General features: G+C 46.0%; 3 protein-coding genes and 1 long non-coding RNA gene across 9 annotated transcripts in view; 2 read left to right on the top strand and 2 right to left on the bottom strand.

The window, feature by feature from the left end:
• Window positions 1-9,799, bottom strand: part of MYO19 (myosin XIX) — a 41,625-nt gene extending 31,826 nt beyond the window's left edge. For both annotated transcript variants that reach the window (XM_087440860.1, XM_004434822.3), the window contains exons 1-6: window positions 9,634-9,799; window positions 8,849-9,002; window positions 7,479-7,630; window positions 3,861-4,002; window positions 3,362-3,510; window positions 1,686-1,799 (exon numbers count right to left, since the gene is read on the bottom strand). In XM_087440860.1, the coding sequence (XP_087296986.1) occupies window positions 1,686-1,799; window positions 3,362-3,510; window positions 3,861-4,002; window positions 7,479-7,490 (417 nt within the window). In that variant the 5' untranslated portion in view covers window positions 7,491-7,630; window positions 8,849-9,002; window positions 9,634-9,799. The remainder of the gene's footprint in view (window positions 1-1,685; window positions 1,800-3,361; window positions 3,511-3,860; window positions 4,003-7,478; window positions 7,631-8,848; window positions 9,003-9,633) is intronic.
• Window positions 9,800-9,817: 18 nt separating this feature from the next.
• Window positions 9,818-13,229, top strand: PIGW (phosphatidylinositol glycan anchor biosynthesis class W). Of its 3 annotated transcripts, none has more exons than XM_014790924.2 (2): window positions 9,818-9,933; window positions 11,341-13,229. In XM_014790924.2, the coding sequence occupies exon 2, from the start codon at window positions 11,354-11,356 to the stop codon at window positions 12,860-12,862; it is 1,509 nt and encodes a 502-aa protein (XP_014646410.2). In that variant the 5' UTR covers window positions 9,818-9,933; window positions 11,341-11,353; the 3' UTR covers window positions 12,863-13,229. The 3 variants fall into 3 exon arrangements, with proteins under 3 accessions (XP_014646410.2, XP_087296988.1, XP_087296987.1); XM_087440862.1 differs by lacking the exon at window positions 9,818-9,933 and adding an exon at window positions 9,961-10,232; XM_087440861.1 differs by lacking the exon at window positions 9,818-9,933 and adding an exon at window positions 10,442-10,562.
• Window positions 13,230-14,995: 1,766 nt separating this feature from the next.
• LOC147914964 (uncharacterized) lies at window positions 14,996-20,059 on the bottom strand. The gene is made up of 2 exons (XR_015554686.1): window positions 19,754-20,059; window positions 14,996-19,639 (listed from the first exon to the last, which is right to left on the bottom strand). It is a non-coding gene; the product is annotated as an uncharacterized LOC147914964 (long non-coding RNA).
• Window positions 20,060-20,139: 80 nt separating this feature from the next.
• GGNBP2 (gametogenetin binding protein 2) overlaps window positions 20,140-24,277 on the top strand; it is a 30,699-nt gene continuing 26,561 nt past the window's right edge. For 2 of the 3 annotated variants that reach the window (XM_004434824.3, XM_014790929.2), the window contains exons 1-2: window positions 20,140-20,292; window positions 20,802-20,994. In XM_004434824.3, coding sequence (XP_004434881.1) covers window positions 20,902-20,994 — 93 coding nt within the window. In that variant the 5' untranslated portion in view covers window positions 20,140-20,292; window positions 20,802-20,901. Of the gene's footprint in view, window positions 20,293-20,742; window positions 20,995-24,277 lie in introns of those variants that run through there. The other variant, XM_087440859.1, reaches the window with a different exon arrangement.

Raw genomic sequence — 24,277 nt, 5'->3', positions numbered from 1 at the left:
GCTTCTCCGGCCATGCTGAGGCCGTGTTCCACATACAGCAACTAGAAGGATGTGCAACTATGACGTACAACTATCTACTGGGACTCTGGGGGAAAAAAAGGAGGAGGATTGGCAATAGATGTTAGCTCGGAGCTGGTCTTCCTCAGCAAAAAGAGGAGGATTGGCATGGATGTTAGCTCAGGGCTGATCTTCTTCACACACACAAAAAATAAATAAATAAAAATAAATTAAGGGGCTGTCCCTGTGGCGTACCGGTTAAGTGCACGCACTCTGCTGCTGGCGGCCTGGGTTCGGATCCCGGGAGCCCACCAACGCACCACTTGCCAGGCCATGCTGTGGTGGCATCCCATATAAAGTGGAGGAAGATAGGCACAGATGTTAGCCCAGGGCCAGTCTTCCTCAGCAAAAAGAGGAGAATTGGCATGGATGTTAGCTCAGGGCTGATCTTCCTCACAAAAAAAATAAATCAATTAAACTTAAAAAATATACCAGGCCCAGCCCACGACCACAGCAGCTGCCCAGTAAAGGGTTGCATGGGTCTCAGGCCAGGTCCAGACTCAGCTTCCCAGAGCAATTCTAGGGGACAATGGGCTTCATCTAGGAGCTGGGCATCAGCCACTGCACTGGACACCTTGATATAGCTCTCAAAGATCCCCTCCTCACCCAAGTCCAAGCCCTCATCCCTGCAGCTTACTGTCTTCATCTGCTTCCTTATCTGTCTTTCCCAGTGGACTAAGAGCCCTCTTAAAGCCAGATGTTGCATTTTTCATCTCTGTTCCTCCCTCTGCCACTCCTCAGGGGCTAGCTCAGGGCCTACAACCTGGCAGGTCCTCAGTGTTCAGCAATTCTCTCATACGTCAAGTGTAGGCAGAGGGGGTTTATGGTCCAAAGAATCCCTTGTGAAGGTAATGTTGTGGAAAGAGTGGGGTGGCTGCGTGAGGGTTGGCAAGAAGGTGGTGAGGCCTGGGCCAGCAGCCTCCTCTGACCAGTTGTGCAACTCCTCACTCATCCTTGTGCAACGTTCTGTCTCACCTGTCGTGGTTTTGCCTCCCAGGGGGCCATATGACCCCTACCAGAATCTTCTGTCCTTCCCCACAGCTGGCCCAGTGCACTGCCCTTGCCAACAAGGGCAACCCAGAGGGTGCGGGTGGGCTACTCCAGTAACCCCTGCCCACAAGTAACCCCAGCTACTTTTAGAGGACTGCTGCCACGTGCCAAGCATGCCACCAAGTACCTTATATGCACTGGTTCATTTAACTCTCACAGAAGTCCCATGAGTTAGGTGTTGGCCCTCCCCTCCCTGCCATTTTACAAGTAAAAGAACTGAGGTTTGCAGAAACCAAATATCTTTATGATGTGCTCTTAACCACTATGCTGGAATCCGCAGCAGCTGACTTTTGTTCCCAATGGTGTCAGAGCTGGGAGAGACCTTCTATGAGAAAATGAAGGCTCAGAGAGGAAAGTATCTCACCCAGGCTTACATCACAGCTGTTGGAAGAGAATGGACTAGAACCCTGCCTCTTAACTCCTTGCCCAGTGCTTGCCTACCACTGCACCCCGACTCCCTGCATGAGCCAGCCCCATCTGGGAATGACTAGGCAGCAAACGACGCCACAAGGACCCCCTGCCTCTCTGCCTACCTAGGCAGTCATGAAGTTGACAGGGTGGGAAGGAGGCCCTCCTACCTTTCCAGCACCACTCTCTCCGCTGACAATGATAGATTGGTTGACTGGCTCAGTCAGGCTCTTGACATTCCTGTAGGTCTGCTCGCCCACAGTGAAGATGTGGGGCTTCAGTTTCTGAAACATCAAGCGGTGAAAGGGTCACATGAGGGAATGCCTGTCTTTAAGGAGTGGCTGATGCAATGATCGCTGAGATGCGGAGGCTGCCAAGAGCAGTGCCAGGAGGCTTCCTCTAGAAAAATTTCCTGGATGTAACAGTGTTAGGCCCAACTGTGGGACCCCCATGGTAGCTTTACCAACTCATCTTCTCTCTGTCTGGAAGCAGTGCTGGCCTTGACCTGTCTCTGACATTAACACTTTATCCTCCCATCTTATCTTACCTTAACAGTCTTATTCTGCTATTATTTTATGTTACCGTACTTTGCAAAGAACTGTCTTACAAGTCACTGCCTAAGAAATCTGTGCATTAGTTGGATAGCTAACTCTATTTCATAGATGAGAAATCTGAGGTTCAGAGGGGTTAAACAACCTTCCTAAGGCCACTCAGCAAATAAGTGCAACCATGTGATTTGAATTCCAAGGCCACTGTTCTCCTTTCCATCGACAGATAATTGTCCTTAATGTGCTGGGCATCAAGATGGGCACTGGGGAAATAGAGGGGACCATGACGTGGCTTTTGCCTTTGAGGAGGCAGATAAGCAGAGATAGACAGGACACAGGCAGACAGTCAGAAACAGACACTCAAGACAGACTTTCATGGATTCCACTTGGACACTTAACCATGTATACGCATCTGGAAGGCCAGGCCATTTGCACAATGGCTAGCCAGCCCAGCACTGCCTACCCAGCAATTATCACTTACCCATAGCTTCCTGAACGGAGAAGGCATCATTCTAGAAGGTGCCAGAGCCATCCCTTTCTCCACCTGCCCTTGCCCCAACCACCTCTCACCTGGACTGTTACAAAGCCTCCAACTGTTCTCCTTGCCTCCTGTCTCACCTTCCTGAACCTGACTCTCTCAACTTCCAGAGTAATCATCCCCATGGTGGGCTCTGTTCAGTCCCACCTCTGCTCCTGGTGAAGAAGCTTTGGGGACACTCTCTGCCTCCTGTGGTGCTCCAGACCCTTCACCAACAGCCCCGCCTTATCTCATCTTTCTACCTCATCTACTGCCTCTCTCCCCAAAAGCCCTCCTCCCGCCAGCAAGTTTGCTCTTGCCTCTCCCTGAACACATCATATATTTTAACACCAACTAGTCTATTCTCTGCCTGTACCACCCCCACCCCCATAAGAATTTATTCCTCTCAGTAGAGATGAACGTGTGCTGAATTATCCATGACAATCCTTATCACATGTAATTTTATTCTTTTCCAAAAAGTGGTTTGTTAAATACACAAAAATACCTTTGTAAATCCTTTCCTATTAATAAATTCACAAACAAACAAAAATCCTTTGTCCTATGTTCCTATTTTATGTTCCAAACTCAGTTAAATATTTATTTATCTCCCACTTTGCACCTACTCTCATGTGTCCAAAATTCTGCGAGCTCCCGGTGGGCAGGGAGACACCAGCAGACTTTGAATGACTGCACGTCTGGTAAATAGATGATAAGGAGAAGCGCAAGGAGGCCTAGGGGAAGGTAGGAGAGCCCTGAGGCCCAGGAAGCAGCTGAGTCTTACCTGGGGCTGAGGAGCAGCGTGGTACTCTCTCATCAGCTCTGGCGAGTAGAGCTGAGGGACAGGCTTGAAGGGGTTCAGAGCCACCAGGGTGCAGCCAGCATTGGTGTAGAACGTGTCTGCCGTGTACCGGGCCTGCAGACACCTCAGGACTGAGGCAGAGGCGCCTTTAGCAAACTCTGGCTCAAATGTAGACACAACCGCACACACAGACAAACATCCGCCTAACAGCGCTCCCTCTGCAATTAGCCAAGTGTCATTAGATCCCAGCAGCTCCCTGATGAATAGGTACAAGATCTAATTAAGATGAGCCCCAAATCTGGAGCAAAGTCTGTGCTGGGGAGCTCGGTTGTAGCTGCCAGGCAGACGTCTGAGCAGCTTATCAGGCTCCAGGTCAGGAGTCCTGCCTGCCTCAGTCTGGCCAGGGGAAGCTGTGCTGAATACCGACATCACACCTCCCCCCACTTGGAGATGGCACTCTTGAGGAGGGGGAGGCCCATACCTGTCTCCAGCGTCACAGGATTCACCTTGGTGAGGTCATCTAGCTGGTGCAGCGGCGGCGCCTCCCCGCCCAGGAACTCCTGCAGGTCTTCTCTGAAGGATTCCTCGCCTCGGGCATCAGAGCCTGAACTATGGCCATTAACCTGGGAGGTAATAACAGGGCCATGAGAGCTGGGACTCAGACCAGCTGGCAGCTGTGTAGGGGTGGGGGGCTATAGAGTAGAAAGAGAACAGGCCTCTAGTATCATAACCTGGTTGGGTTCAAACTTCAGTTCTGCTACTTACTAGCCCTGTGACCAGAGGTAATTTAACCCCTCTGAGCCACGGCTTCTTTATTTGTAAATAAAGGAAAACAAAACCAGTTCACAGGGCTATTGGGAAGAAAAATAAAAGATATACAAAGCACTTAGTCAGTGCCTGGCACACAGTATGTACTCAATAAATCAATAAATGCTATCCCCTTTCCTCTGCCATGCGCTCCAGCTTCCAGGCTGGCCAGCTACCAGCCTTACTCGGCCTGGCAGGGTTGAGGCCCAAGATGGGGGGCTGCTACAGAAGTATCGCAAAGGAAAAGAACCATGGTTTGAGCCTTTTTTAAAGAGACCATTCAGCTTGGAATGAAAAATCAGCTGTGAGGTAGCCCATACCTTCATCATCTGGCTCTTGGGGCTTAAATTTAGCCTGGCTAATTAGTTTCTTCTGCCCTGGGTCTACTTGATAGGAAGCCTGGCTCAGAAGTCAGATGAGGTCAAGAATGGGCACCAAGGGGAACAGGCCCTTTCTCCTTCTCCCTTGCCCATCCTTGAGGCTAACACTTTCCTTATGTTTCCTCTCCCCATTTTCCCCCCATGGTCCTATTTCTCCTCTTGTCTCCCTAGGGGCTGCAGGAAAGATGGGGTGGGAGTAGAAGACAGCAACCTGGCTGAAATTTGCTTTTGGAGGAAGGGGTCCATGATATGACATGTATGGGTTTCTAGTGAGTCTAGTGAACCCTAAAAGTTGAAACCTCTCAAGTCATGGTGGCAAGTGTTATCTGAGAGGCCCAGAAACAAGTTTCTTTCCAAAGATGTTGCCTGTTCGCTGAACTTGAGCCCACCATAACGCAGAAGGCAGGCTCTTGGCTTCCTAGATAAGTGCTGAGATCAGAGCATGGCTGGATTCATGCAACTCTGTCTGCTCTAGGGAAAAAAAATTTCTCACAAACCCAGCCATAATTTATGAAGAGCTCTGATCCAATCAGAGAGATAGCTGAGTATAATGGTCAAGAGTCTGGACTTCAAAGCTAGATTGCCTAGGTGTCAATCCTGATTCTATCACTTACTAGTTGTATAATTTTACATAAGTTTCTTAATCTCTTTGTGCCTCAATTTTCCTCATCTGTAAAATGTGAATGGTGGTAGTACCTACCTCATAGATACTAATAAGCACATAAAGAATTTAGAAAAGGCACCTAGTATATGCCCCCAAAGTTAGCTATTATTATTCTTTTAAAAGTGGCTCTTCTGCGGCCAGCCCCGTGGCTTAGCAGTTAAGTGAGCGCGCTCCGCTACTGGCGGCCTGGGTTCGGATCCCGGGCGTGCACTGACGCACCGCTTCTCCGGCCATGCTGAGGCCGCGTCCCACATACAGCAACTAGAAGGATGTGCAACTATGACGTACAACTATCTACTGGGGCTTTGGGGAGAAAAAAAAAAAAAGGAGGAGGATTGGCAATAGATGTTAGCTCAGAGCCAGTCTTCCTCAGCAAAAAGAGGATTAGCATGGATGTTAGCTCAGGGCTGATCTTCCTCACAAAATAAATAAATAAATAAATAAATAAAAGTGGCTCTTCTAATTAGGCAAAAATATATCAAGAGCCTTAAAACTACACATGTCCCTTAAGCCTGCAATTCTACTTCAGGAAAATGATCCTATGTAAATGTCATAAGAATGTTGAGTGTATACAGAGGCATTTATTATTGTAAGAAAATTGAAAACAACCCAAATGTCCAAATAGTAGATAGCTTAAATTACAGTACATCCTTACAAGGGAATAAAGCAGGTTACAAAAAGTATGATATCTTTAAATGTTTTTTTTTTTTTTTTTTTAATTTTCCCCCCAAAGCCCCAGTAGATAGTTGTATGTCATAGCTGCACAACCCTCTAGCTGCTATACGTGGGACGTGGCCAGGACGGAGAAGCAGTGCATCAGTGCGCACCCGGGATCCGAACCCGGACCGCCAGCAGCGGAGCGCGCGCACTCAACCGCTAAGCCACAGGGCCGGCCCTCTTTAAATGTTTTAAAAATATATAATTAAGGAAAAAATCTAGGATATTCTCTAAAATGTTGGTTATCTCTGGGTAACACAATTATGGGTAATTTTAATGTGCTTTTTGCTTATCTATATTTTCCACATTGCTTATAACGAAAAGTGACCTTGAAGAAGTCACTTAACCTGAGTTTTATCTCCAAAATGGGGATATAACAGCACTGTATATGCAATACTGTATCTTTCTTGAGGACTAAAAAAATTATATGTGTAAAATACTTAGCATTGTGCCTACTACAGAGTAAAGGTTCACACAGAGCAGCTGCTAGTATGGTTATGATGAACATTACTGCTTTTTTAATAAGAAAAAAACAAGTTAAAAACAAACAATAAGAAAGCCCAGAGGAGATAACTGGCCTGCTTGCTTTTCTCCAGCCTCCAAGCCTGTTTCAGGATCCAAAAGGCTGGAAAAAGGTCAAGCAGCAGTGTCTACCATAGCTCCCTTGAGGCTGGCTGGCCTCACACTCAGTCATCCTGTTGAGTCTCAGGCACTTACTTGCTTAGGACTCCACTCGACTGTGAGCTCCTTGAGGACAGGTATTGTCTTAAATATCTGCCTCAGCCCAGTGTCTGGCAATGCTTAGTAAACAAAAATTCACCAAACATCTACTGGTATTCTCTGGACCAAGAGCTGCATGTGAAGGATGGTAATGGGTATGAGATCGGGCTCCACAGCGAAGGGTGATTTGGAATTCTACAGGCCTGCGGCCATAATAGCCTTTTCAGAGAGGCAGAGATCCGAAGTAAGGGCAGGTTTCATGTCCCAATAGCAACCCCCCATGCACCCCATGATCCATTCATCAGAATCCTTCTATATTTCCACATAGGTCATCTTCTCCCACATTTCTGCACAGGCTGACCTCTGCCTGGACTGCTTATTTTCCTTCTCCACTCGGGTAATTCCTACTTATACTTTAAGGCTCAGCTTCAAGGAACACCTCCTCTTGGAAGCCCCAGGCTTCCACTGTGCCTCAACAATTCAGGCTGGCAGGGACACCTCTCAGGATTCCCTCACTGGTTTAGGTTTGTAAGGTCACCAAAGTGCCCTAAGGATTCCCTTACTCCTCCTGTCTTACCCATCCCAGGGAAAAGAGCTAAAACTACAAGAGATTAAAATTAGGCATCAGGAAGAGCTTCTTGACGACAGGTGAAAGGCATTAGACTATCTGAAGAGAGAAAAGAAGAAAGACCTTTAAGGGGTCTTTCCCTTCCTTCCAGGTCAAGGCAGTGGAATCTTCATTCAGTCAAGTGCAAGATGGGAAGGTGCCTAGGCACTTGAGGGCCTGGGCTATCTAAGGGTGAGGTTTTACCTGCTGGAGCATCCTCCTTCAACGTGGTCAGCCAGGGTTCTGGGTCACCGGCACAAGGAGTGCTATCCACCTGGTCATGGGGGCACAGGCTGAAGCATGGGTCCAGCAAAGAACTCAGTTCTGGAGGAATCCGAGACAAGTCACCCCCAAGCCTGTGGCATGAGAGAGAAGACAAGGGCCACACACAGGTGAGGGCTTCTCCAAGGTGACTCTCTCCTGCTCCTCCCACCAAGCAGGAGGAAACAAAATGAGAACCAGGGCGAGCCTGGGCAGAAGGAGAGTCTGTCCTGTTCTCTGCCAATTAGAGAACAGGGGAAACTTTTACGAGAACCTCTAGAGGCTCCCTGGGCTCCTTCTGGGACAGTTTTACTACAGGGGTTTGGGGTGGGGCTGCAAATCTTCTGGGTCAGTGTGCCGTGGAGGATGACTGGGAGACAGAGAAACCTCGTGCCTCTCCACTAGACAGAAGTATCCTATTTTAGTACAGCCAGTAGGTGGTGGGGCAGGGAGGCTGGAGTCAACTCTTGATGCTCCAGGAAAGCTGTTGTGTGGGAGAGAAATCACAGCTCAATCATTCACTGGTAAGTCATCACCTTCCTGGCCACCTTGATTCCTCACCTTGAAAATGCGGATAGAAAAATCTACCTCACGAGGAGTTGTTGTGAAGGTCAACGAGGTCATAGATTGAAAGCACCCCACAAAGTACAATCTGAATATTCACTCAGAGGCGGAATATTGTTAGTACTCCTACTAAGGATGGATAATCCACTTGGGGGCACTAGTCAGGTGGAACAGTCAGTGTCAACTTCAATAAGGCAAGGATTTCAGAGGAGGGGAATCCGTCTGAGAGGGAATGTTGTGAGGCTGGGCCTAGGCCAATGTCTAAAAAACTGTAAGTGACCCTCAGACTTGAAATTTCCCAGGCCTCTAGCCTCCCCAGCAAGGAAGGATGAGGAGGAGGGATTAACCCTGGTAGAGACTTTCTCAAGGCTCTGAATACATCTAGTCTTTGAAAGAACTCAGGGATAGGGACTTCCATGGAAACTGGAAAAAGGACAATTCAAGCAAAGAAGGGCATCAGGACTGTGTTCACATTCACCCTGGACACCGACTGTACTCCACCCAAGGGACAACTATGTAGAGGGCTCCGGAGACTCAAGGAGAACAAAAGCTCTCTCAACTGGAGGCTCATGTTAAAAGGACCAGAGGGAGAGCACAACAGCTTGTAGGGGTTAGAATCCAAAGCCCACAAGATCTAGAACACAGCTCAGAAAAGCTCTCTTAAGCCCTATTTCGTTTCCTCGTTTGCAAAAAAGAATACCAATATCCAGACCTCACAATGCTGAGTTAAGGATCAGAGGAGATAGTACCTCTGAGAACGCTTTGCAAATATTGGTTATTACGATGCAGCGTCGGCTCCCAGACAGTCAAGTCAGTTAGAGCGGTTTTCTCCAGCTCGCCCAGCTCTTGCTTCCCGTCGGCTTCGCGGTTACCAGCCAAAAATTTCTGGAAAGGGTGTGACCACTGTGGGCAGAAGGGAGATGGTAATGAATAGATGAAACAACGAGGTAAGGCAAGGCAAGCGGCAACCTGATCACCAGCTCCTCCTCCTCCTCAACCTCAGGTTCTTTCTTGGCTTGGAGGACAGTGGGAGGGCAGACGAGAAGAGCCGAGTAAGGGTCCTGGGAGCCCAGCCGGCCCCGCCCCCAGGTTCCCGGCGGGAACCGGGGACTCCCTGTTTCGGCGAGGTGCCTGCCGGGCCCAGGGCTGGGATGCCACTCCAGAAGCACCTGGCACAGGGAGAGTGTGTCCTTCCCGGGAAGGTGAACGTGACCCCAGCCAAGGGCGCGGCTGCCCTGACGCCTCCCGGGGCCAGCCGCCCCCTCCCCTGTCCCTAGGTAGGGCGAGGAGAGGTGCAGGAGCCGGGACCTTTCCCCCACCTCGGGCCGCCCCCTGCCGGCAAGGTGGAGGGTGACCATGAAAGGTCCTTGTCCTGGGATAAGAGACAGTCAAAGGGAAAAGGGAAGAGAAACGGCACTTTGGAAAGGGGAGGGGGAGACACCCCCTTCTTCCTCAGCGCTCCGGGGGCAAACCTGCCTCCCCTGGCCCTTCGGCGTCGCGAAGGGCTTCGGACCTGGGCTGGGGTGGCACTCACCGGTCCCACGGCCTGAGCCGCCGAGCGTGCGGCGCCCACCGTGCCCGACTGGAAAGGCGGGCGGGCCGGGCGAGGCGGCGGGAAGAGGCCGGAGAGGGGAGGGAGGAGAAGGGGGCGGGTGCGAGCCGGGGGTGGAGGGAAAGCAGGCACCGCCGGATCACACCGGGTCGGCTGCCGCTCTGGCCCAGGGGCCGGGAGCCGGCTGGCTCCTCCCTCGGGGCGGGGCGCACGTGGCCCGCCAGGGACGCCGGGGTCCGGAGTTGGGGGTCCATCTGGGACGAAGTGTTTTGCGAACCTGGGGTAAGGTGGGGGTGAAAGGGAAGCCTCTCGTGTTGTGACGCGAGAGGCGCGGGATGCCGGGTTTCCTGGGCCTCCGGGCCCCCACAGGGCCGTGAGGGCTTCCAGTAAGGGACGCCGTGGCCGAAAGGTTGCGCCGGGCCCTTTGACCCCACCGCTCTGACAGGGCATCGCCGTGGGGTCTGAGGGGCAGGGAGGAGGCGCGCGACGCGCCGTTTCCGCTCCGGCCCCTCTGACGGGCCGGCCCACGGCCACGGCCACGACCCGAGAGGACCTGGGCTGGGCGAGCCCCTGAGAGAGAAGTATGTGCGCGGGAAACGGTCACCATCCTGGGCGGGGGCCGCGCGGAGTTGGCCGGCCCGGAAGCGCAGGCAGCCCCGCGTCGGCCGGAAGCGCCGCTCGGAAGGCGGAAGCTGGTGCTCCCGCGTGGCCTTGCGGGTGCGGTGGGAGCACGGGCTGCACGGCCCGCGTTGACTGCCCCTTGCCCCGGCGGAGGGGCCGGGGGGGGGGGGGGGGGCGCCGGGACCACCAGGAGCACGTGAGGTATAGGGCCCGGCGCGGCCCTGGCGCGTGTCTGTCAGGAAAAGGACTCTTATTTTTAAAGGCCAGCCGATTCGGATCGGTTACGTGAGGTATTGTTGCTGGGCCCAAACAGGCCACCATGCGTGCATGCATTCATTTGTTCAGGATGGTTCTTGTTTGGCCAACAAATGTGTTCTTCCTGTGTGCCACTTGTCAGACATTGATATGTGGCAGAGAGGTGTTTTAAATCCCTTTAAAACAACTAACACTAGTACGCCCATTCCGCCTACCTACACCTTAACCTGAAAATGTGGTTGTCTGCACATGAGGTCAGGAACAGCCTGGGGCTCAGGAGATCGCTGGAGGACTCGCATTTTGTACTAGAGACAATAGGTTCAGAGAGGCTCTGAACAGAAATCAAGGCAACCAACTCCAAAGTGTACTTAAATGCCTTCTCTCTCCTTGCCCTTTTCTCCCTTCCTTCTCGGATTTGACCTGAAGTCATTAGTTAGGTGTACTCATAATCTTCACGACATCTACTATGCTCCCTAGTAGGAATTCCTATCCGACTGGTTGCATTCTGAGAGTTAATATCCCAAATTCACTTTGAGAGTCTGCCTTACACTGAGACTATTCTAAAGATTTTTAACCAATAATTTCATACTATTAGTATGACATTCTTATCCTAAATGTGTTAGTGCTAGGCTTCTTCCCACAATCCTTGGAAGGGGAATCACAAGTCCTAGGTTCTGCTCAGATTTGAAATCATTAGGGCCTAGAATTCTGCTCTGAAATCTAGGAATAAGAGTAAAATCAAGTCAGGTACACATACATGCCAATTCAACAAGAAGGTTGCACAAATGCACTCCTTTGCTCTTGTTTTCACAGGAAGAAGAAAAAAATGTCTCAGAAGCAGATGAAGGAAGCTTTTGTCAGTAATCACAATGGAACCAGCGTGCTGGAAATCACCCAGGGCTTGTGCTTGCCTGTACTGTGTGTCCTGTGCAGAGGGCTCCTGCTCGTTCTCTCACAGCACTTGTTTTCTTCACATACCTGGGGAACTAGATTCTTCATTGACTTTGTTATCCTAATAGTTCCCCTGGTGGCCACTCTGACCATTTTGTCTTCATTTATCCTCCTTGAGCACCTTGCTGCAATCATCTTGGGGGCAGGACTGTTCTATCAAATATATTGCAGGAGAACTTGCTGCGCCAGAATGCCTGTCCAGAAAATCCTTCAAAAATTCTTGAAAATCAGTCTAGAATCAGATTACATTCCAGCCATCTCTTGCTTTCGTGTAATTAACAGTGCTTTTACTGCTATTGCCATTTTGGCTGTGGACTTCCCACTTTTTCCCAGAAGATTTGCCAAAACTGAGCTCTATGGGACAGGAGCAATGGATTTTGGAGTAGGAGGCTTTGTTTTTGGGACTGCAGTGGTTTGTCCAGAGGTTAGGAGAAAATACACAAAAGGGTCCAGATTTTATCATCTTACAAAGTCATTGTATTCTGTTTGGCCATTAGCCTTCTTAGGAATAGGACGATTAGTCATTATAAAATCCATAGGCTATCAGGAACATTTAACTGAGTATGGAGTTCACTGGAACTTTTTCTTTACCTTAATAGTTGTGAAATTGATAACATCACTGCTTTTGATTATTTTTCCCCTAAATAAATCCTGGATTGTGGCCATCAGCATTACTGTATTATACCAGCTAGCCCTTGACTTTACCCCACTGAAAAAGTTAATTTTGTATGGCACTGATGGCAGTGGCACAAGGGTTGGTTTATTAAATGCCAACCGAGAAGGAATAATCTCTACCTTGGGGTATGTGGCAATATACATGGCTGGTGTGCAAACAGGAGCATATGTGCTTAAAAAAAGATCACATATCAAAGACTGGATAAAAGTAGCATATTGTATTCTACTGACAGCTATTAGCCTCTTCATATCTCTGTACATAGTTCAGGTAAATGTAGAAGTAGCATCTCGAAGAATGGCCAATCTAGCCTTTTGTATTTGGATAGTTGCTTCTAGCCTGATCCTTGTTAGTAGTTTATTACTGGGTGATATAATTTTGAGTTTTGCCAAATTTCTAATTAAAGGGGCTCAAGTACCATGTTCTTGGAAACTTATCCAGTCACCTGCTACAAATAAAAAGCATTCAGAATTTCTAGTCTCTGAAGCTGAAAGAAAGGAACCCAGTCTTTGTTTAATCACAGCTATGAACAGAAACCAGTTAATTTTTTTCTTGCTGTCAAATATAACAACTGGCCTGGTCAACCTGTTGGTAGATACATTACACAGCAGTACCTTGTGGGCCTTATTTGTGCTCAATCTCTATATGTTTGCCAATTGTTTAGTTATATATGTGCTACACTTGCAAGATAAGACTATAAAATTTTGGTGATCAATAGGGGTAGTGTGTGTGAGCAATATTATTTTAGTAAGGAAGAGTAAATACTGAATGTGAAAAAAATGGGCTTTTGGCAACTCAGTATCAACTCTATAAGAGTTTCAATCCTTCTCTATAACAGTGATGCTCAATATTTTAACGTATCTCAATACTATATAAAACAAACCAATCGAGAAGAAAAAGAGCCTTGCAACTTGTTAGATATTTATTAAAAGTATTTTAAAGAAAGTTGTTTATAGTTGTGACACTGGAAGATTGGAGGGTGGGGAGGGGATTTTTACTTTACATCTTATGTCACTTTACACCATTCTGTATTTTTTTGTATGTATTACTTTTATAATAGAGAATTTATGTTAAAACACCTCAGTGTGAATTATCAAATTGTCAATACTTATCTACTGCTCAATTTTAATCTTTTAAAAAAGCCTAAGTATAAGTAAGTATAGTATATTACAAGTCAGAAAACAGTTAAGTGCTCCAAAGAATAGACTGAATTGTATGATGTAGTTTACACCCTTAGTAATTATGAGACAATAGTTTTTTTTAGGAAGATTGGCCCTGCACTAACATCTGTTGCCAATCTCTTTTTTTTTTTCTCCCCAAAGTCCCAGTACATAGTTGTGTATCATAGTTGTAGAGTTGTAGCTTTTCTGTGTGGGACACTGTCTTAGCTTAGCTTGATAAGCGGTGAGTAGGTCTGCACCCAGGATCTGAACCGGCGAACCTCAGGCCTCCGAAATGGAATGCCTGAACTTAACTGCTAAGCCACTGGGCCGGCCCCGAGACGATAGTTTTGCCTTGTGTCTAGTTCATTTTTTTTACCCTACTCTGCTAGGGATGATAAGCAAGTTTCCTGATATTTTAGAGCTTGCGATCTAGTGGGGAAACACATTAAACAACTGTTATAAACTGTGTTAAGTCATGAAGTATAGGTTGCCATGAGTGTTAAATCAAGAAGTGACCTAGCTGACTCAAAGTTTTCCCCACACATGGTATTTTTCTGAGCTAGAGCTGATGGATGGCATGAAGAGTTAATATTCATGTGTCAGGAGTGTGGGGGCAGGGAGGAGGTGCAGGTAAGGGAGGGAGTACACAGCAGAGAGCAATCTAGGAAGGATGAATCCCTCAGCAAAGGTCCTGAGTTGGGAGGGAACCTAGCACATCTTGGAACTGAAAGGCTGGAGCTCAGAAACGGGAGCATGACTAATGAGCTCGAGAGGCAGGCAGTGGCCATATCAGGCATGCTTCATCTCCATGTTAAGGGGAAAGAGAACTAGTGAGAAAGTCATCAAGTGCCTATTCTAACGTAATAAAACTATGGCTATATATATATTTTTTAATTATTTTCTGTGTGTGTGTGAGGAAGATTAGCCCTGAGCTAACATCTATGCCAATCCTCCCCTTTTTGCTGAGGAAGACTGGCCCTGAGCTAACATCCGTGCTGATCTTCCTCCACTTTATGTGGGACGCTGCCACTGCATGGCCTGACAAGCAGTGTGTTGGTGCGCGCCCAGGATCCGAACCGGCCGCCAGCAGCAGAGCACGTGCACTTGACCGCTATGCCACAGGGCCGGCCCCTATATTAAGTTTTAATATCCTACGGAGAGCTTGAATCATTTAAAAAGTAAGCAGACCTTTGAACCTGCTGTTCAAAATCTAAGATTTAAAAAACTCACAAAATTCTTAGTTTCCATTTCTAATGTTCTCTGTATATTGTTTAAAGTGAGAGAAAAAAAATCTGCCTTTCTATTCTGTTGTATTTTCAAGTAAAAATTTGATTATTGTAGAAATAGGCAGGGGTCGGATGTTCAAGTTAATTTTATATTTAGTAAGCAATCTAATTATTTGTATAGTGTAGGTGGAGCCTCCTCTAACATTAAATTATAGATTTGCTGTTGGTTTAATTAGTAGCCTCTAAATTAGTTCAAAATTTATTTTATTCCTTAATTTGTTAAATATGACTATTGTACTAGTTTACTTTAACTTGCTACATTGATGGCTAATTTAGTCTTTATGTGGCATTTTATATTTACAATCAATTATATTTGGAGGTAATCTATTATTGAAAGGAATGTCCCCCTAAAAACATCAGTATGTTGAATAGTGATATAGCTATAAAAACAAAAATCAGATTCCATTTTATTTTCAATTAAAAAGAAAACTTTTGATCGGGCTGGCCCAGTGGCATAGTGGTTAAGTTTGTGTGCTCCACTTCGGTGCCCCGGGGTTTGCAGGTTTGGACCACTCCTCAAGCCATGCTGTGGCAGCATCCCACATACAAAATAGAGGAAGACTGGCACAGATGTTAGCTGAGGGCCAATCCTCCTCACCAAAAAAAAAAACAAAAAACAAAAAACAAAAAACAAAAAAAACTTTTGAAATTTAACCAATAAGATTATAGTATGTAAATTAAGCATGACTAGGAAAGGTGATTGGTCTTCCCGCTAATTATGTCACAGTGCTAATACCCCACAACTTATCTGTTTAAAGCGTTAGAGGAGGGCTGAGAGGCTCTAACCATACTGTTCTCTCATTAAAAAAAAACGTAATTTAAGTTATTTGATGACTTAATGAGCATGTTGTCTAACTGGTCTGGTGCTTCCTGTCAGTAACAGTAACTGCTCCTTCATCCTTTTCTAGGTCTTAAATATCTCTTAATAAGTTTATGTTTCACAATTACAGATATTGAATCATAACTTAAAAGAACAAAGTGTACTCTGTGTGTTTTCCACTTCTAATTATGAAAGTCATGTAAGAGAAAGCTAATGAAATAGTATTCATGAAAACAGAAGAATTAGTAAAAAAAAAAAAAAAAAAAAAAAGACCATTCTGACAAGATTCTAGTTTACAGAAGAGAAAGAGAGCGTTCAACAAAGATTTATTGAGATCCAATGTACCAGGTATAGGTGCCAGAGATATAAGAGAAAATAAGACAAAGTCCCTGCCTTCAAGGGGCTTAGATTTTAACTTGTGGACATTATTTTCCCTTTTAAAAAGTCTAAGTGGGGAAAATATGTCTCTGTTTTTGACAAATACAACACAACTTCCCACTGTCAGCTTATGAAAAAGAAAACCCAGTTCACAAATCCTCAGATTTGGACAACTGTGGTAATTTACATAACATTCTGCTGTCGATTTTTTTTTTTAAACCTTCAGTGCATGGTTGTGTATCCTAGTTGTTAGTTTTTAGTTCTCTGTGTGAGCTGCCGCCACAGTATGACAACTGACAGATGGGTGGTGTGGTTCCATGACCAGGAAATGAACCCAGACCTCGACAGACCACCAGGGCTGGCTCTCTGCTGTTGATTTTACTACCACATGAAACAAAGCAGTTATTACAGTGAAAACAATAGAAGGTATTCTAATTAATTTTCTTTTCAACTACCAACTTTTGAGGACAGAGAAGGGGGGGGAAAGAGCCGAAGGGAAGAATATAATCTGGTCTAGGACCTTATCCTATCTATGACCTTCAGAAAATGACTCACTCCCATGACTTTAATTTCACACAATTATAAACTGGGGATATCTATCACATATGTATCAATAGCTTTGTGCTTAAAAGATGACAACCAGTTTTATTTTTAGTGAGCATCAATGTCCAATATGTTGTATAAATCATACAAAAACATACTTTGCTCCCTAGGAGTTTAATATAGTTATGCATTGCTTAATGATGGGGACACATTCTGAGAAATGTGTTGTTAGGTGATTTCATTGTTGTTCAAACATCATAGAGCATACTGAAGGGGAACAAAATTTGCCACCCCAAAATGTGTCTCTTTATTTTAGGCTGGTTATTTTAAGAAACAAACAGTTTTTCTTGTTACCTCCCCCTTAACTGCCTAAAAGAATTCAGATTAAAAGAACCTGTCTCAGGAAGCAAGCTATCAACTTAATAACATGAACTAGGTGGTAGACAGAGGAACCTAGAAAAACCTTTTTCTTGGGCTCCCTTCTGTGTTGTTCTGTTTCTTTGTGGCCAAACACTTATTTGGAAACGTTTCCTCCTTTTCACCTACCTGTGAATTGCCTTCCTTTCCTTTGAAGTCCCTAACTCTCCCCACCCCCAACATCTTCTTTTGTCTTAAGCTGATGATAGTATTTAAGGTGAGGGCTTTGGCCATTTTGGTGAGTTACTTGGTTTTCCTGGGTTTTTCCCATGTGTACATTATTAAACTTGTTTCGTTTTCTCCTGTTGTTTTATTTTTTTTTTTATTTATTTTTTTTTAAAGATTTTATTTATTTTATTTTTTTCCCCCCAAAGCCCCAGTAGATAGTTGCATGTCATAGATGCACATCCTTCTAGTTGCTGTATGTGGGACTCGGCCTCAGGATGGACGGAGAAGTGGTGCCTTGATGCGCACCCGGGATCCGAACCCGGGCCACCAGCATTGCAGAACGCGCACTTAACCACCAAGCCACAGGGCCGGCCCTATTTTTTTTTTTTTTAGTGAGGAAGATTGGTCCTGAGCTAACATCTGTTGCCAATCCTCCTCTTTTTGCTGAGGAAGATTGGCTCTGAGCTAACACCTGTGCCCATCTTCCTCTATTTTGTATGTGGGATGCTGCCACAGAACGGCTTGATGAGCAGTACGTCGGTCCGCGCCTGGGATTCAAACCTGCGAACCCCAGGCCACCAAAGCGGAGCATGCGAACTTAACCACTATTCCACTGGGCCGGAATACCCTGTTAATCTCTCTTATGTCAATTTAATTCTTAGACCAGCCAGAAGAACTTAGGAGGTAGTGAAAATTTCTTCCTCCTCTACAGTACAAACCTAGATGGTACAGCCTACTACACACCCAGGCTATATGTTACTAATCTTATGGGACCACTGTTGTATATGCTGTCCCTTGTTGACCAAAACGTTGTTACGTGGCACATGACTACAGGCTACGAAGATAAGAAATAATATAAAGAATAAATGGGTATCCATTTCTTTTAAACTTAGGTAGCTTGGAGAATAGTCATATCTCATTTATGGCTGAGTTTTGTGGCTGGCTGTCACACATTGGTGACCCAAGAAGAAAAAGAATGGTATTTTGCTGATAATTTATCACATGTCCATCACTCCATGGTTCTTTACTAGGTACCAGCAAAATATCCTCTAGTTGATTGCTTTCGCTTTCCTGGCCTTTCAAATCCTTTAATCTTGCCCTTCACAATGCCAATATCAAAATTTAAAAATAAGCAACAACTGTTTTTTTTATGTAGTAATCACTTATTTTGTCAATTAGAGGTAAGATCTCTAAAGTCAGACACTTAGTCATGAAATATTTGCTGCAGCACTATTGGTTATAGCAGAAGATAGACCAAAAGTGAAAGTAAAAATGAGTGCCTGCTCTAAACTAAGAAGATACATATTAAAACTTCTAAAAATTGTTTTGCACTGAAATAATTTTCTAAGCATTTTCCTTCAAATAATTGCTTTTATCATATTTGTAGCACCCAGGCTATCTCCTTACCTCCTTGAGAAAGAACAACTAGCAAATTATCCACCTTTTTAGCCTTACAATAAGTATTCACTGAATACCTACAGTATGTGAAACATTGTTCAAAGATACTAAGCAGTGTGCTCAGTGGACCTAAAAGATAAATCCAAATCAGGGAAAGTAATCTCAGATAGAAAGAGATTGTTGTGGTCTCATCATTTTATGATGACTGAGTTTTAATGCCTTTTCTAACTTAGATTTAACTCCCCAGGGTGAATACTGTTCTTTGCTAGTACCCACTGTGTACTCAATAATGAAAGTTATTAAAATTAGCACATATATATTGAACTTGTCATGTATAATGTCCGTTACCAACCATAATCCATAGGAAGTTTAAAAGGTATAAAGTAGGTACATGAATTGATATAGTCTTTATAGGAGCACCTTTAGATTTTAAAAGCCACAGTATTCTTTTTTCCTAGGAGTGTTTTTACATAAAAAACAAGATTCTCTAAAAATGTCCAAGTTTCAGCTATGTAGTCTAACCTGTCAGAAGCAGCATGCATGTCCCATATGCCTATCGGAATTAACCTAACGATCAAACTCTGCTCTCCTAACGTGGCCAAAAGACATACTTACTGGATAATTACACCTTTGGGAGTGAACAATGGTTCTTCTAGTTTATTATGTCACCTACCCTAACAGCGACCACACAACGTCATAAGTCAACAGGGCTAAGGGTGCACTATGGGGTTTTTTGTTGTTGTGAATCTCTAAGACTCCGTGTGATGACCAAAATACTGTTTAAAGGTCAGTGTCACAGCTCTAGCCTATTCTACCAGGAACTAGAGATCTGTCATCAGGATCAGTTAGTTGTAAGAGCGGCAAATCGATTTATCCTTAAAATCGTCAAGACTTTCATAGGCAAAATACTTCCCAACAACTATTCTGGCTTTACAACAGGCCTCCAAAGCTTTCCAGGTAGGAACTGAGTACATGCTGGCACGCAGGGTGTAGATGAATTATCTTTACAGCAGCTCTGCTTCTCAGGAAAGGGTCAGAGGGAAGGGCCTTTGACCAGTACCAGTACTTTGCCCAAGGGAATCGGTGTCCTGAGTCCCTAAGTTAATATTAACCCAGCCTCAGCTGGCCAGGACGCATACACAAGCCACTCTCCATATGGTCTTCTACTTGCCTCTAGTGTAACAACAACAAAAACTGTCAGCACTTAAATATTTTCGGTCCCCTCGGCGGGATCTCGCCGCAGTCTCAGCCTGGAAAGCGGTGATGCGACTGGCTCCCGGTGAATCAGGATGTCAGGAAAAGCGGCGTCAAGTACCTGGAAACCAAGCCCCAGAGTTTGTCCCTTACGCCCCAGATGCCCATCTCCCCTTCCCTCACTCCCGCCTTTCGCGCTCACTGACTTGGAAAGCCTCAGCCCCTCGCCACTTACCCAAGTCCTCCCTGGGCCTCGACCCTCCAGTGGGCCCGAGTCGCGGCGGCTAGGCTCCCTTCGCCCCTCGGCCCTCGGGAGAGCTGTTCCCAGGCCAGCGCAGCGGGAGAACGGAGCTTTAGGTCTACTCACGCCTAGCAGCCCTATTTCGGGTTTATTTGAGCAGCTAGACTCGGGGGAGGGCGCCGAACACGCGTTCGAGACTGCCGGAGGAGCACCCCACCCCCTCCGCTAGGGTTTCGAAAGAGGCGACCCGGGAGCGCCAGTGTACAATCTCGCGAGAGGAGGTGGGCCCCCGCCCGGCGTTCTCGGCCCCTCCCTGCCCCACCCTCCCCGCGTCCCCCGCCCTCGCTCCCCTACTCCCCGTGGCGCGAGCGGCTCACTGAGCCTGGAGAGGAAACGGCATTCGGAGTCGCGCTCCCGCCTACGCTGGCCCTGACGCTAGCCTCGTCAGCTGGTAACGGGGAGCAGAGGTGTGGGTCAGGGAGGCGACCACGAAAACGGTGAAGGTCAGAAGCGAGAGGCCTCCTCTGAGAAGGGTGAGGAAATGGTCTGAGCCTCCTTCTACGCACTCCGCATAGCTGAGGCGGGGTCGACCCCTCCCAGGGGCGGGGTCGCGCTGGGCAACTGCAGCCCAGGGGACCGACTGGGCGGGGCGCACCAAGGAAGGGGGAGAAGGGGTCAGCTATGGGCTGAGGGCTCCCGGGCGGCGGGAAGCGAGCAGTGGGCTGTGGAGCTGAGGCCAGGGGTGGGATCCTGGAGCCGGGACTCCGCTGACCGGCTGGGGAAGCCCCGGGGCCGGCGGCTCCCTTCCGCCTCTTCTTTGGACCCTGACTGGAGGCCGGCGGGGTGGGGGGTGGGGAGGGAGAGCGGCGCGAGGGGGCGGGTCCCGGCGCTGCTCGGCGCTGATTGGCTGAGCCCGTGTGGAATCGGGTGATGGGAAACGCAGCCTGGCTCTCGCGTCCCCTCCTGCTCCTCTCCCTCCCCCCCGTGGCGAATGTGCTGCGCGGCGGCGGGTGCTTACGCTCGCGGGGTTTGGCTGTTGCAGGCAGGAGCTGGGAGGAGGCGGCAGCGGCAGCGGCAGGAGCAGCAGCGGCGGCGGCAGCTGGGAGGAGGTGGTGACGGTGGCAACGGCAGCGTCGGGGACGATGGCGCGACTGGTGGCAGTGTGCAGGGACGGGGAGGAGGAGTTCCCCTTCGAAAGGAGGCAGATTCCCCTCTACATAGACGACACCCTCACGGTGAGCGGGCCGCTCGCCGCTCCCCTGGCAGCTGTCTCCCCTCCTCCCCCTCCCCCAGGCCGAGCGCTGCGCACTGGAGAAAGAGTGTGTTGCAACTCCTAGGCGAGGCCTTTTCTCCGGCAGGCCCCACAAACTCGCCTTTGCAGTGGGTTGCTCGGTAACCTCTGCGGGCCTCTAGCCTAGCGCTCCGTGTGCCCTTTGAGCCCCTCTCCCCAGGTTTTCCTTCGTTTTCTAACCCTCTCCCTTTACCCTTTACCTTTAGGAGACGCTGCTTTTGCCAAAGCACGCGCCTCGGAGACAGGTTGAAGGATCTTGGGCTTTTAGGGCCTGTTCCTTACAGAAACCACCTACCCTCAGGGAGGCTTAATTATCTGGCAGTGTCGCAGCTGCACTGCTACCTGTATATTTTCTGTCTTAATACTGTAGCTCTCACTGTATACGCATAATTACTGAGGGCAGAGTGACAGGCTCTTGCACAGTCAAGATTCCACTAAAATGATTTGATTTTGTTGTACATAGTCTCGTATTGCCTAGTACATTAAAACTCTTCGAAATGGTTGTGTTGCTGGGCCATGACTCTTCAAAATGGGCTTTCTTGGCATTATTCTTTAGTTCACAGGTAGCCTTTCTTTTTTTTCTTAAGGAAGCAGAATTACTGAATGTGTGAGAGCGTTGTAAAAAGCTGGTTGCTCATCTTGAGTGTCAAAACCTAGTTCTGGGTAGTTTTCATTTTCAGAGTTGGTGGTAGTAGAGCATTACCGACCCACTGCCCTGTGTTGCTGTAGTATTTCCTTTAAAAGGAAATGGCAGAAATTTGAATTGACTCTGAACAGGAAATGAGTGCAGTTGCTTGCCACTATTTCTTAAGAAATGAAATGAACCTTTTCTGAGTATCTTTTGAAATTTGCATTTTGATGATGCTGAAGCTTTTGGTTATACATTTGCCTATTTTGAAAAGGTGTCACTAAGTCTCTTTATCTTTTCACCTTTGGCATTTTTGCTTTTCAAAGGCAATTGATCTGTTTTGTTCCTGAATTTTTTTGCAAATATCTATTGAAGTTTTTTCAAATTTTATGTAAAATGCAAGTCATTGTAGAGATGCCACTCTATGCCTTTCTGTTTGCCAGTCTCAAGACTTGATTGAGCTGCAGTACTTTTAGAAGGATTAGAAGAGCTATTGAATGACTTAATTTGTTAGAACTTTTTAAGTGAAAGCATCTGTAATACCCAAGTGCATTTTTTTCCCATGGAAAAGGGTAGAATGATTTGGCCTGACATGAGGTAAATAGAATTTGTGTTGATGCATTAGAAATTACTGGTATGCTTTGATTATGGTTTCTGCACTTTTTGCATTAAAAGTGTAAGGGACTTGTATTTTAAATAGTTTAAAAAAAAACCTAGCACTATGATCAAATTAAATGATACATTTCTCAATTTGAAAATTCCTGATATGAGTTCATCTGTTAATATTTTCTTCCTTCTCTCCCCCACCAACACAGTTTTCTAGGGCACATAGTTTGGTATTAAACCTTTTCAGTTTATTGTCCTAGAATGCCTTTGAAGTTTAAAAAAAAATCCTCTGGGTTTGGACATAAGATTACCCTTAAGTGTATAATGTCAAAACATGGGGAAATCAACATAAATTTGAGTAGTTACAAAATTTTTAAAGACATTTATGATTCTCTCCTTATGCCCACATAACCATCTTTACTGTGAATGCAGCATTGACACATCTGTCATATAGCACTTTAAAATAGCCAACTTTTGGGGTGTTTTTATCCTCTATTCTCTGTACAATGATATTAATTTCCAAAATTTTCCGTAGAAAAAGATGTAATCTTGCACCGTAATTTATTGTTGTACTTATTTTTCCAGAGAAGTTGGGATTGGACTGAACCTGATGGTTGAGTTTTGCTGTTATTGTATTGTGGACTTGTGACCAAGGCAAATAAAATTTAGGCTTATTTAATTTAAATATCTCAAAATAGTATTTTGTTTAGGAAAAGGTGCAGTTTTTCTTTACTTTGGAAGAGTTTTTATTACTAGAGAATGAGTGGAACTGTTTATTGCTTCATCTTGGAACTTCTGCACAATCATTGAATGCTGGTTAGTGAAAATTCTCATAAAGAATATATCATGTTTAGGGAAACTAAGTTTCTTTCAGAACCATTCTACCAAATACTACTTAAGAATGCAGAGCTGTTGGGGAAGAGGGAGGGAAGATGCCTGTAGCAGAGATTTAAGCTCTGCACTGATCGGTTGATAGTTTGATGGCAGTGTCTCACTAAAGTTAACATTTGGTTTGATCTTTGTTCCTAGGGTTCATAGGTAATGCACTGAGGGAACATTGTGTGATCTTTATTTCAAGTACTGTAGTCTTAGAATCTTGTTAGCTCCTAGATGTTAGGTGTAGTCACGACAGACGTTTACAATCAGTTACAAATGTTTATCATTTTAGTAACAGAAGCGAAACATCTAGCCTTAGTTAAACTGGCAATTTTAAATTGGATTTGTAAAATGAAATTGAGAAGCTGGTATGTGAGGAAGTAGCCTCCTCTTTTATGGGGTATGTTGTATCTACAGTTTAAAAACTCAGTAATTTAGTGGGTTTGAATACTTGAGTGTAGTGCTGATGTAGGTGTATTTAAGAAAATCCCAAATAAGTAAGCTGGTGGAATATTTAGGAAAGTGGAATATTGAGAAAATGCTATGTGGCCAAAATGCTTTTCAGTGTTATTAAAATTGTAAAATAGCAGATGGACAGGATACAGATTTTATTATAGAAACATCTTTGAATAATTATAAGCATGGATTTTTTTCTTTGGTGAGGAAGATTAGCCCTGAGATAACATTTGTTGCCAATCCTCCTTGTTTTGCTGAGGAAGATTTGCCCTGGGCTAACATCCATGCCCATCTTCCTCTACTTTGTATGTGGGACACCTGCCACAGCATGGCTTGATAAGTGGTGCGTGGGTCTGCATCCAGGATCTGAGCGTGTGAACCCCGGGCTGCCGAAGCAGAGCATGGGAACTTGACTATGCCACTGGGCCGGCCCCGTGTGGGTTTTTAAAAAAAAAAAAACAATTAATAGACTCAAAATATATACTTCTTATAAAATAATGTTGGAAAATAACCGCAAAACGAAACTTTATTCTTAGTCCCACTTCCCAGAGATAACTAAGGATATAGCAGCATTTAGTGTAATTCCAGTCCTAGACAGATACATAGATGCAAAGTTGAGATGTATTGTCTTCTGTAACGTTTTTGTCTTGTTTTTTTCACT

This window comes from Ceratotherium simum, chromosome 16, assembly GCF_057802395.1.
Source record: "Ceratotherium simum simum isolate JZ-2026a chromosome 16, ASM5780239v1, whole genome shotgun sequence".
Classification (NCBI taxonomy): Eukaryota; Metazoa; Chordata; class Mammalia; order Perissodactyla; family Rhinocerotidae; genus Ceratotherium; species Ceratotherium simum.
This window is presented reverse-complemented; position numbering and strand designations above follow the sequence as displayed.

What these genes read in the sequence shown, in the direction of transcription:
- PIGW (XM_014790924.2), top strand. Translation starts at nt 11,354, where the DNA reads ATGTCTCAGAAGCAGATGAAGGAAGCTTTTGTCAGTAATCACAATGGA.